General features: G+C 38.4%; 1 protein-coding gene across 1 annotated transcript; it reads right to left on the bottom strand.

The window, feature by feature from the left end:
* Positions 1-3,487: 3,487 nt before the first annotated feature.
* ccdc105 (coiled-coil domain containing 105) lies at positions 3,488-12,938 on the bottom strand. Its single transcript, XM_007241919.4, has 8 exons — positions 12,389-12,938; positions 8,133-8,408; positions 7,920-8,024; positions 6,353-6,512; positions 5,695-5,861; positions 5,049-5,144; positions 4,643-4,756; positions 3,488-3,761 (listed from the first exon to the last, which is right to left on the bottom strand). Exons 1-8 carry the CDS (start codon positions 12,617-12,619, stop codon positions 3,576-3,578), a joined length of 1,335 nt encoding a protein of 444 aa, XP_007241981.1. The 5' UTR covers positions 12,620-12,938; the 3' UTR covers positions 3,488-3,575.
* Positions 12,939-13,516: the final 578 nt, after the last annotated feature.

The raw sequence follows: 13,516 nt of genomic DNA, 5'->3' as shown, positions 1-13,516 counted from the left end.
GACAAACAGTATTCTGCATCAATTTGGTGCCAACTCTCTTTGATAGCAGTTGCCAGATCAGCTTTGCAGGTCGGAGCCTTCTTGTGGACCATTTTTTTCAATTTCCACCACAGGTTTTCAATTGGGTTGAGATCTGGACTATTTGCAGGCCATGACATCGACTGAATGTGTCTTTCTCCAAGGAATGCCTTCACTGTTTTTGCCCTATGGCACGATGCATTGTCATCTTGGAAAATTATTTCATTATCTCCAAACATCTGTTCAATTGAAGGGATGAGAAAACTGTCCAAAATGTCAATGTAAACTTGTGCATTGATAGAAGAATTAACCACAGTCATCTCCCCAGTGCCTTTGCCTGACATGCAGCCCCATATCATCAAGGACTGTGGAAATTTGGTTGTTTTCTTCAGGCAGGCCTCTCCATAAATCTCACTGGAACGGCACCAAACAAAAGTTCCAGCATCATCACCTTGTCCAATGCAGATTCTTGACTCATCACTGAAGATAACTTTCATCCAGTCATCCACAGTCCATGATTGCCTCTCCTTAGCCCACTGCAGTCTTGTTCTTTTATGTTTAGGTGTCAATGATGGTTTTCTTTTAGCTTTCCTGTATTGAAATCCCATTTCCTTTAGGCGATTTCTTACGGTTCGGTCACATACATTGGCTCCAGCTTCTTCCCATTTATGCTTCATCTGTTTAGTTGTACTTTTTCGGTTTTCAAGACAAATGGCCTTAAGTTGCTTGTCTTGACGCTTTGATGTCTTTCTCGGTCTACCAGTACGCTTGGCTTTAACAACCATTCCATGCTGTTTGTATTTGGTCCATATCTTGGATACAGCTGACTGTGAACAGCCCACATCTTTAGCAACCATGCGTGAAGAGTTCCTTCTTCAAGAAGTTTCACAATCCTCTCTTTTGTTTCAAGAGACATTTCTCTTGTTGGAGCCATGGTTCTTGCCACTCTAATTCGTCCAGCAGCCCTCCAAGGTGTCATGACTGCAGGTGTTTTTAACTGCAGACTAACGAGCAGATCTAATCTGAGGCAGGTGTCCATTTAGGGAAAGGAAATTGACTGGGTGTGTCCTTATTTTCTACCTTCAATTTGAGTGATTCCATACTTTTTTCCTCAGAATTGAGTGATTCCATATTTTTTTCCCTGTGGTTGGTCAATAACAGTAACATTCACTGACTTCCACAATGTTTTTTCTTCATTTCTTTGAGTGTTCCTGAAAGCCAACAAGTTGCACTTTGGAATGACCTTATTATTGTATCATGTTTTTGATCAGAGTTTGTTTTACAGAATGAAATGTCTGAAGGAGTGCTCATCCAAGACTGGTGATTCCATACTTTTTGCCAGGGGTTGTAGAAACAAACTATGGGTAGTAGGCAAAAAAGTACATAGACTGAACCCATATTCAGGAGAGGTGGAGAGAGGATCCAAGCAGCAGTAAACAAAAAAGAAACTAGGGTTTTTTAAATGCATTACCATTTTGTAACATACAGCTGTATAGTGCCTTGAAAAAGTATGCATACCCCTTGAACTCTTGACTTTAACTTTTCCACATTCCATGAATCTGTGGCAGGCTGCACTATTACATACTATTTACATTGGAAATATAAAGTAATATTCCCACATCTAAATAAACAATGGGAAGGGTCATACAGTGTATTATCACTGTCACACAAACCTTGTATCTTCAAAATAGTAATTTTACAGGAAAAGATAGAAATTATAAGTTTTAATATAATTCAGTGTAAAAAAAGATCGATTATAGAAATCCAACTAGTCAATTAATTACTCACGATATTTTGACATTGTGACTAAGCAATTCTCTTAAAATGGACTTTTTAAAATTTTAGATACACAAACACATGGTTGGTTCACATAATCTTTATTAATTAATTGATAAACTGTTTTGTGGCTTTGGGGTTAGCCACTAACGGGAAGTACTGTAAATAAAAATAATAAAATACTTAATGTTTTAATATTTGGTATTGTTATTGGCCACAACTTTGTTCAGATGAGCTTTAGAAAACTATATTTGAACAAATAATTAAAGAATAAAGGAAAACATACCTATCTGTGGTTGTTTGCTGTTGTATAGACCATTTATATCTTTATTCAATGGGGCAACTATTGTGTCCAAAAATATTCCCTCCAAAATAACAGAAGGTGCCATCAGAACACTTTCTGTTTGGTGCTAGTCATATGACTAGACCTTTAATTTGTCTAGGTTTTGTTTGAGAACAGTTTGAGCCTATGCAATTATTACTGTGTGATTTGTTTTGTTAAGCAACTTACAAACGGCAAATAAATGTAAATATTAGCGATGGGTCTGATAACACTGAAACCTCGGCGCATGCACCAAACAAACAAGGCAAACCCTGTGTTGGTGCTCGTATCTCTTTGGGGAAAACCATGTGACTGATACAGTTGCTTTATTGTTTGGTTGTGAATGCGATAAATTGTATTTATAAGGGACAAAATGTATCAATAGGTTTGTGGGTTTTGTTGGATGGAGATAGTTTGTGTTCTTTGCTTTGCATGGGTTTTTGGCTTGTCATCGAATTCCATGGAACAGCCAAGGAAGAGGAAGTTTTCTCCTGTGTGGGATAATTTTGACCTTATCACAGAGAATAATGTAAATGATTACTCTGTTCTTGTTTCCATTTCTATTGACCATTTTTCTTTCGGGTTATTCCAATTTCTTTCTGAAGGATATTTAAATTAGTTTGCATGGATTTACTTTTATTTCTATTGTAAGATTTGCTCCCAGGTTCTGTCTTATTATAACCGGACCACTTCCACAATACTAAATTATCCTACCTTATACAAACTTGCAATGAAATGTCTATGTATGCCGTCATCATCAGTGCTTTGTGAAAGGGTGTTCTTAAAAGCAGGAGAAATGGTTTGTAAACAGCGCAATGGCCTCGGCCCAAAGATGTTTAAGCAGCTGATGTTTCTAAATAAAAACGTGTGATTGAACCTTGTTCAGTCTGTTTCCAGTCTTTAATGAAGTTGCCTGCAATGACTTTTTAAATCCAGCAGATATCACCATTAAGTGGTACAGCAACACAGTTTCAACACAGTGTCGGCACAATTTGGGAATGTGTCATACACCCAATGAGGCCTCATCTGCCCATCACTAGTAAATATGTTATGATACTGGAAAATAGCTTACATCTCTTATATATATATATATATATATATATATATATATATATATATATATATATATATATATATATATATATATATAGTATACATAAGGATATATAACAGAGTGCTTATATTGTTGTATATTCATCACCATCAATAAAGCTGTATTTTTATTCCAATTTAACATACACAGCTTATTTAATTATGTATTCAGGCAAATTCAAGTATTTTATATAGCAAAGCAATGAACTACATCATCTGACCAGTATGTTCAAACATTTGACTGAGAATGCTTCATTAAGTTCACTCGGACACAATTCATTCTTATATAAAAGTTTTAATGTAACACTGGGCATAAAGAGTTTAATAGTACAGACTCGATTTCTATAGTTTGTATGTCCTTCGAATTTTAGGTGTTTGTCACCTGAAGAATCTTTGGACGTACAAGTCTTCTACGAAGCCGGACAACAGATGAGTCCACACTAGCTGCAGCCCGCTTTAAATATGTGTCCTCATCCAAATGCAATCGAGCAACCTGCAGTTCTTCTACAGCTTTCTCTGCAGACTCCAGGTGTTGCTTCAGCGTAACATTGCCCTGTGACAGACATAATATACTTAGTATTAACAAAACATTGTTGCAAACTATAAACTAATAATGCTACAAACATTTATGCAAAAGTTGCAGTTTTCAAGGACTTGTTATTCGCATGTGGTACATGAGGTGGAACGAAATTATAATCACAGTCTAGTTCCACCTAAAAGAGCAACTGTAATGTAGATAAAATAAAATAAAATAAGAATAAAATACAATATAAATGAAATAGATAACAAGATTAATACACAATATAAAAGGAGAGTTAGGAAGTAGGGAATTAGCAGCAACATGAAACAAGTGCATAGGGCACTAGTTGTCTAATAATTGGCATAAGTATGTGGTCTAATCACCTTTGACATCATAAATTTGAGGAGATATCATTAGTACATTAACTCATTAGCAAAATATTCAAGACATGTCAATACTTGGTTCTCAAATGTGTCTCCAGTTAGTCAGACTGAAATCAGAAAGTGATAGATAGATAATATCAGAAATAATACTGATATTAAAGACGCATGAAATGACCAGGTAAAAACAGGTCAGTGTATGTGGTTGTAAAAAGAATACACCACAGTCTGTTAGAGAATTGATGAACATAACACAAAAACAAATTTTACAAGCACATGTTCCAAGTTATAAACACAACATGCTAAGCTTAACTCAAGCTGACTGGCATTTGACTACAGCGAGTGCAAATGAAACACAGGAGCTAGCAGACCTGCCTACTGAGTGTAAGAGTCTGTAATTTGCATAGCTGTCTGTTTAAAATAAAATGAAAAAAAAAAAAGTATAATTTGGCTTTTTTAAATATGTTTTCTATTACTAAACTCTAACTAAATCATAATTTCTGTTCACCATCACACCTCTATCTAAAAGTGTACCTGTGTTAGGAGATTGGACTCTGGAAGGAGCCAACTTTGATGTCTTCCATAGACCTGCATCACAGGCCTGTCAAGCTTCTCTCTGCAGAACAGGTCCTCACTGGAAACTGGGCCCTTTGGGATTACACATCATTTTCAAGATTTACTCTGAATGAACTCACTATTACAAATCTACAGGAATGTTAACCTTCACTTTAAAGTACTTTTTTTTATACATTTTATAGAGTTTCCTTGATATGGGGGGTGGGTTTTTGCCATGTCCACATTGCTGTCTGGTTAAGTTATTTTAAGTGGTTGATCAACACAATGAATAAAAAGTGATTAAGCTGAGAAAATATGGTTTGTGTAGTCTTATAAATATAATGGAATGAGCCTTTAAAGCTCACTTAAGGTCAACAAAGCATACCAAAACTCTGCCATGACTGTAGCTGGCAGACTGCATCTGTCTCTGCTTGCGGTTGATGGCCTGTTTTGTAGCAGCGGAGCTCAGTGTTAGATGATGCTAATGAAGAGAGAGAGAGATTATTGTATGGAGTAAGTATTTAAAAATACACTGTCTAGCCAACAAAAAAGTCACCACCACACACTCTAATACCTATAGCTTTAATTGCCACACATTTGCTCTGGCATTGTTTCAATAAGCTTCTGCAATGTCACAAGATTATTATTTCAATCCAGTGTTGCATTAATTCTTCACCAAGACCTTGCAGCATTGATGATGGTAGAGCACATCCCAAAGATTCTCAACATGGTTAAGGTCCGGACTCTGTGGTAAAAAATGATGATCTCATGCTCCCTGAATCACTATTTCACAATTTCAGCCCCATGAATCCTGGCATTGTCATCTTGGAATATGCCCGTGCCATCAGGGAAGAAAACAATCCATTGATACTGTTGCTGAACCTAAACCTGACCACCTGCAGCAACCCCAGATCATTTGCTTAGTTAAATGCAGGTGGTGACTCTTTTTTTGGTAAGGCAGTGTATATATGTATATAATTAGAGACAAAGGCTTGCTTCCTTGGCAAGCAAATAAATGAACTGCCACTCACCTGCAGATTAACCGTTTCTGCTATTTTTTTCAGCAGCCCCTCATTGGCTGAATAATGTAGATTTTTCTGCTTAATGATGGCATCACACATCAGCTGTTTAATACTCTCCCTGAGCTGCTGAGACTTCTGTAACTCAGCCGCAGACGACTCCAGCACCTCTTTACACTCTGTGTGTGTAGGGGGTAACAAAACAATAAAAAATGTACAATTGTAACTACAGAATGCAATCCTACTCCTACAGTCTCCTACTGCTGTCTGAACTGTGCTGATTCCATAATTATATACATGCCTATTGTAAATAGACAATGTGCAACATATTACAACTACTGTTATATTACTTTACTATTAACTTTAATTCTGCTACTATTGCTTTTACTGTTTAAAGTACCCCATAGTTTCTAGTATAAAAACTGCCTCATTGTAAACTAAACATTCTGTGTATATGCCTATGTAAATGTGCTAAAAGATCTATCAGTCTATCTATATGTCTGTCCGTCTGTCTGTCGATCTACACAGTTTCACTTTTACCACCATCATTATTCCCTCTATTATTACTGTCAGTAACTGAAGACTCTTCTGAAGGTTTTCATTTTCTTTTTGTGTGAAGGAATGTAACCTCTCATTTAGAGATGTTACCCGAGAGTAGCATTGTCATTACCTGGGGTATATGGTCCAGCAGAGTCAGGTTTCATGGAGAGGGGCGAGGAGGAGGAAGTGTGCACGTTTTTTGATGGTGACCCAAGCTGAGGAAGAAGCTCTATTACGCTGGACCTTTCTAAGGCACAATCCAGTAGCTGCCTGCTGCAGTGAGCCAGGGCCTAACAGCAATACACAGACATGACAAAATTAGTTCTGTTTTAGTTTCTATTTTCATTAACTATGTACAGTGGCTTGCCAGTGGAAAGAAAATTATGCATGATACAAAACATTTTACAAAAAAAAAAAAACCTAAAAAGTGCGATGTGCTAAAGTATTTATCCCCCTTTTCTCTGAGTGCAACCAATTGCATTCAGAAATTGATGACTGCTAATGACTAAAAAGAGTTCACCTGTGTGTAATATAATCTTAATACAAATACAGCTGCTCCTTGACTGCCTTAGAGGTTGGATAAGAGAATATTGGGGAGTTAACAGCATCGTGAAGTCCAAAAAACACACCCGACAGATCAGGAATAAGGTTGTGGAGAAATTTAAAGCAGGCTTAGGCTATAAAAAGATTTCCCAAGCTTTGAACATCTCACGGAGCACTGTTCAATCCATTATCCGGAACTGGAAAGAGTATGGCACAACTGTAAACCTACCAAGACAAGGCCGTCCACCTAAATTTACAGGTTGAACAAGGAGAGCACTGATCAGAGATGCAGCCAAGAGGCCCATGGTGACTCTGGACGAAAAGCAGAGATCCACAGTTCAGGTGGGGGAATCTGTCCACAGGACAACTATTAGTCGTGCACTACACAAAGCTGGTCTTTACGGAGGAGTGGCAAAAAGAAAGCCATTGTTAAAAGAAAACCATAAAAAGTCCTGTTTGCAGTTTGCCATAAGCCATGTTGGGGACACAGCTAACATGTGGAACAAGGTGCTTTGATCAGATGAGAGCTGATCAGAAGTTGAACTTTTTGGCCAAAATGCAAAACGCTATGTTTGGTGGAGAATTAACTCTGCACATAACTGTGAACACAAGACCATATTACAGCACATATATTAATAATACGACAGCAAAGTTTAAGAGCAACAAACTTTTTTGATTAATAATAGTATATATGTATGTTTTTAGGAATCTTTTCTGCTTGTTGAAAGTTTGTAGCATATTTTAAAAGCTGTTTAAAAATACACTAGAAGTATTGTATAGAATTGTATTGTATTGGTGGTGGCATGGTAGCACAGTGGGTAGTGTTGTTGCCCTGATAACCCTGATCTTCTTGGCATGTTCACCTTCAGCAGTCTTATACATGGCTTTTGGATAACTTTATGCCACTCCTGATGCAAAAATTCAAGCAGTTCAGCTTAGTTTACAGCTTTTGATCATCCATTTTCCTCTCCTTTTCCTCTCCTTTTAATTGAATTTAATATTCAATTAAATTTATTTTCAATTTGGTAAAATCAAAGAAACTCCTCATTTTAAGTGGTCTCTTTATTTCCAGAACTGTATTATACTATGTGTATATTAGTAAAATATTGTAACATTGCTGTCATTTAAATCTTTGTGAATTGCTTGTTTGTTACCTGCTCTTGAGTTAGAGTATCTTTCAGGATGATATCCATTTTTTGCTTCAGCTTATTTAGGCCTTTCCTCTCATGGCTGAGCAGAAGATCTGCGCCATCTCTACCCTGTCACAAAAAACACAACCAATTACAAGTGGTCACTTAGCACAACAGCCTTGTTTTGCCGTCTCATCACTTATTATTACTTATTATTTATTATTAATATTTACTCACTGTCTCTGTGGTGGCTGGTCTGCATTTCCTCCCATCTGTGCTCTGCTGGTTGACAAGTAGAGCTTTCCTGAAGCTCCAGAGTAATTTCTCCAGCCTCTCTCTCTGGTGTTGCAGCTTCGTAGCCTCTTGAGTGACCTTCCCTGCTTCTCTCCGCAACCATCCCTCCACTTCTCTCACGCCACGCATGTACTTGCCAGCTAAACTGATGCTGACTTCTGCGCTTTGGTCACGAAGGGCAGGTGATGGAAATGGGCCACCCACACCCAAAGAATACAGCTGCAGTGGAAACAGAGTGGGCAGAGTTGCCAAAAGGTGAACTCAAAAAGAGCCTCAAAAGGGGAATGACTCAAGCACAAGTCAAATTATTCATCTTAAGTTATTACTGAAGTATAAATGTGACTAATAAAATACCTACTCAACTATTGTGCAGCACAAACAAAAACCAAATTAAATACATGTAAAGCAAAATGTCTCCATATGATCCACCATGAGTATGATCTACCAGCCAAATAATACTGTCTCTGTAGTGGCCCGGGGAGTCTCCTGTCCATTGAAAAACAGGGAGATGGAGGAAAATAAAGTATACAGAGAAACAGATACAAGCCTACTGTCTGTCAATAAAGAACTACAGTGATGCTTGAAAGCTTGTGATCCCTTCAGAATTGTCTATATTTCTGCATAAATATGCAGTAGGAATGGAGGAAACTCAAGACCACTGTTACTCTCCCCAGGAGTGGTCGATCAACAAGGATCACTCCAGGAGCAAGGCAAGGTCAAAAGTACCCTAGGGTAACTTCAAAGCAACCGAGGGCCTTTCTTACACTGGCAAACAATAATGTATCCAACATCAGGAGAACACTGAACAACAATGGTGTACCTGGTAGGGTTGCATGGGGAAAGCCATTGCTCTCCAAAAAGAGCATTTCTGCTCATTTGCAGTTTGCTAAAGATCAAGTGGACAAGCCAGAAGGATATTGGAAGCATGTCTTGTGGAAGGATATGACCAAAATAGAACTTTTTGGTTCGAATGAAAATCATTATGCATGGAGAAAAGAAAACACTGCATTCCAAAATGACAACCATATCCCATCAGTGAAACATGGTGGTGTTAGTATTATGGTTTAGGCCTGTTTTGCTACATGTGAGCCAGGACAGCTTGCCTTCATTGACAGAACTATTAATTCTGAATTATTTCAGAGAATGAATTCTAAAGGAAAATGTCAGGAGATATGTCCAGGAACTGAAGAAAGAGCTCAAGAAGGTGGGTCATGCAGCAAGACAACAATTTTATGCACAGAAGTTGTTCTACCAAAGAATGGTTAAAAAGAATAAAGTCAATGTCCTCACCTTAATCTGATCGAAATGTTGAAATGTGCAAGCAGTTAATGTGAGGAAACCCACCAACATCCCAGAGTTAAAGCTGTTCTGTACTGAGGAATGGGCTAAAAAAATTTAAAAGCTGGTGTGCAGACTGATCAACAGTTACTGAAAATGTTAAGTTGCAGTTATTTCTGCAAAAGGGGATCGCACTAAATCACATCTGGTTCCCATTTTCCACTCACAAATTTGTAATATTGGATCATTTTTCAGAATAAGTAAATGACCAAGTTTTATACAGCTCTAGAAAAATAAGAGACCACTTACAAATAATACATTTCTTTGATTTTACCACATTGAAAACCCCTGGAATATAATCAAGAGGAAGATGGATGATCACAAGCCATCAAACCAAGATGAAGTGCTTGAATTTTTGCACCAGGAGTGGCATAAAGTTACCCAAAAGCAGTGTGAAAACTGATGGAGGAGAATATGCCAAGATGCAAGAAAACTGTTTTTAAAAACCAGGTTTATTCCGCCAAATATTGATTTCTGAACTCTTAAAACTTGATATGAACTTGGAATATAAACTTGTTTTCTTTGTATTATTTAAGGTCTGAAAGTGCTGCATCTTTTTTGTTATTTCAGCCATTTCTCATTTTCTGCAAGTAAATGCTTTAAATGACTACTTTTATTTGGAATTTGGGGAAAATGTTGTCCATAGTTTATAGAATAAAACAACAATGTTCATTTTACTTAAACTTATACCTATAAATATGATTCAGAAACTGGAGTGGTCTCATATTTTTTACAGAGCTGTAGTCTAGTAGGGCTGGGGCGACGCGTCGACATAATCGACGTCATCGATTACAAAAATACATCGATTTGCATAACGTGCCTCGGCGCGTCGTAAACATGGCGGCGCCTGTGGAGAGCATTAGAGGTTAGATCGGGCCCAAAAATTCCAACTGGCTGTTTTCGGGCTGTTTTAATGAGCGAAATATGATCAGAATTATGTTAATTAACAGGGTAACATAGAAGCATAGAACTATTATTTAATTAAAATGATTTTTAAGAACAGCTAAACACAGTTCTGCAAGTCAAACGCGGAGGAGTTCACGTGCGAGAGACACAGAGAGAGAGAGAGAGAGAGAGAGAGAGAGAGAGAGAGAGAGATTTGCTTGTTCTGGTGAGAGCTCCATTCATAATTCTGCAGCTCCCTCAGTGTTTTCTGCCTTATTTTGCGGCTAGCGCGAGCGCTTACAACTGACACCGCGGACCGCGAGGTGCCGCCGCGTTTGTGCCGAATCCGACTCTCTGCTGAATCTGACTCCCGCTTCGCGGACAGAATCGGCACAACACCCCCGCTGTAGAACTGCGGTAGTGAAAACAGCGCTTATAAATAAATTAGTTTAGTTTCACTTTCAGTTTTCGTTATTTTTTTTTAAATAAAAATATAATTAAAAAACAGACGCCTACATCTCGGACTATTTTCTGGAGCCCGGGTCGGATTTACGGGCGGGCCTCGGGTCATGTCGGGTTCGGGCAGAGAATCTAAACTCTAGAGAGCTTGGACTCCGGAGAGCAATCTCCAGCTACAAAAAAACGCCAGCGGGCATCTAAAGTTTGGGAGCATTTCACGCAAAAGGGCAACAATGTGGTCCTCTGCCATACGTGCAAAAGGAGCACTTGAAGCGCAAACATCCAGGAGCACTATGTCAACAGGGTCACACAGTAAGTTACCGTTTACATCAGGGTCTCCGCGGGTGTCCTTAAAAAGACTTAAGGCTGTCTACCAAAGGTTTTAAACCTGCCACAGGTAGAAATTATACATTTTTGGTTTATATTTGTGCATGGCATTTCGCAGTTTCCAGAAACAGTAGCATTATTCATAAGTTCAGGTGTTTAGCTAAGCTAGCTGTTATTTTAGCTAGCGCCGTCGGCGCTGCGGTGTCACACCGTTTTCTGTCACCGTCGGAATTTTGTGACCAGTGCTCACGGTTATGAGCGTTCATTGGCAAAACGGAAGCTTTCTATACCTACACCTTACCCTCAGCCCTAAACTGAACCGTTTTGGCCAGTCGGGGTAAACATTAGAAACGAACACGTTTCGAATCGGCCAGTGCACCGGTCTGCTGAGAACTACTTGCCAGTGGTCACAAAATCTAGCGGTCACAGAAAACAGTGCAACACACGGTTGTGGTGTATGGGAGCTTATCCATTTTTAGCGTTATAGATCTAAACAACGTGCTGTACATGTAAGTGATTATAAGTGTGGGGTTTGGTTTAGTAGGCTTGTGTTGTTGTTGTTGTTGTTATTATATATAAATATAGTAATTTATCATTTGCTTTAAAACGTAAAATAATTATTTAAATATGTTTCTCAATGAATAGATTAGTCGACTAATCGAAAAAAATAATCGTTAGAATAATCGTTTAAAAAATAATCGTTAGGGACAGCCCTATAGTCTAGTTTGTTAAACTGGGTTCCCTTTATCTACTTTAAGGATGTGTGAAAATCTGATGTTTTAGGTCGTATTTATGCAGAAATATAGAAAAGTCTAAAAGGGTTGTATATGCTTAGTGGGGCTGATAATAAACAGTGAGTGTAGAAATAATAAAAAAGAAGATGGTCATAAAGTTCTGTTGATAGGTGTATTGTATCCATTGTGAAAGGCCTACATAACCAGTTAATAGCCAGGTACTGAATAATGCAGTCAGTCAGTCAGGAGTCATTAGGTCAGGCAGTCATTTAATTAACTGGTAAGTTAGTCAGTAAAGTCACTAAGAAACAAGACAACAAAACAATAAACAAATATCAGAATATAGACCTACACTTCGTAATAAACATAAACGCACATTAGTTTATGAGCTCGAATATCAAACTAACTTTACCAAGCTTAATTTATATAAATAAACCTGTATAAGAGGTGTTTTACCGTAGTCCCGGTGGATTTGGGTCGGATAGGATCTAGAGTCTCGAGCCGTATACTGTTGGACAGTCTGGAGGACAGCGGGGCTCTGCGGTATCGCGCAGGCGACTGAAGCGCGTCCATGTGGGTCTGCAGGACAAGGCGCTGGGCGCGCTGGATGGAGCTCAGAGAGCGGTCCCGCCATTTCTGATCTCCTACAGAGACTGGAGCCGCTGGAGCTGAGAAAACTCCCCTCATTCCCCCGCTGATCCTCTCTGATTAAATCACTGACTCTCCGCCGGGCTGAGCAGTGTTGAGCCGTCTCCAGAGAGACTGGGAGCGGGCAGGCCCTGCAGGTGTGATTGGGTGTAACTGGAGACCCCGGTGAATCAGGTGAAGGGGGATATGATATCTTTGTTTCGGAAACACCGCCTCCTGCCTGGGAAACTTTAGCTCCTGCTGAAGACCAGAGATGCTTAAACACTCGGGTCTACAGTACAGCTTTTACTGTTATTATTTATAGAGGTGAAAGAGCAATAATGGCACTAGAAGTAATTAAGCCTAGTCATATAGTAGATTTTTCTTTTTTTATCTCTAAATCTCTATTTAAGCCAGCTATAGTTTGAACTGACAGAAAACTTTAACAACTTACAATAATAACCTGCCTTGCTGAGTAAGTACGAGGCTGAAGTTGGTTTGATATTCGCAGCTCCAGATTCGTTTGGCTCGATATTCGCAGCCTCGTATTCCCCGGCTGAAGTTGGTTTGATATTCGCAGCTGCCGCTTCACTGAACCACCGTGAACTAAAGGGAGCGTTCACAAACACCCGCTGTTTATATTAAACACCTCACAGATCAACACTGAAGGAGATAGAATGAAGAAAAGCAGTACATCTGTTTATTAACAATGTAAATATACAATATCGTATTAAATGTAATTTTGTATATTGTAAAATATTTATTTTAATTACTGAATTTATAATTATATATTACAATAAATAATTAAATATATATTTAATAAAATTATATTTTAAAAGCCATTGCGCTCAAAAAATATGAGGCAGACGTTCAAGTGTGATTTTGAAGAACTTTTTCATGTTGGGCCAGAACAAATACACATGATCTAAAGAGTACTAGTCTTCTTCTTTAAGGAAA

The sequence above is a fragment of the Astyanax mexicanus genome, chromosome 18, assembly GCF_023375975.1.
Source record: "Astyanax mexicanus isolate ESR-SI-001 chromosome 18, AstMex3_surface, whole genome shotgun sequence".
Lineage (NCBI taxonomy): Eukaryota > Metazoa > Chordata > Actinopteri > Characiformes > Acestrorhamphidae > Astyanax > Astyanax mexicanus.
Note: the sequence above shows the minus strand (reverse complement) of the source record. Positions and strands in the feature narration are given on the sequence as shown.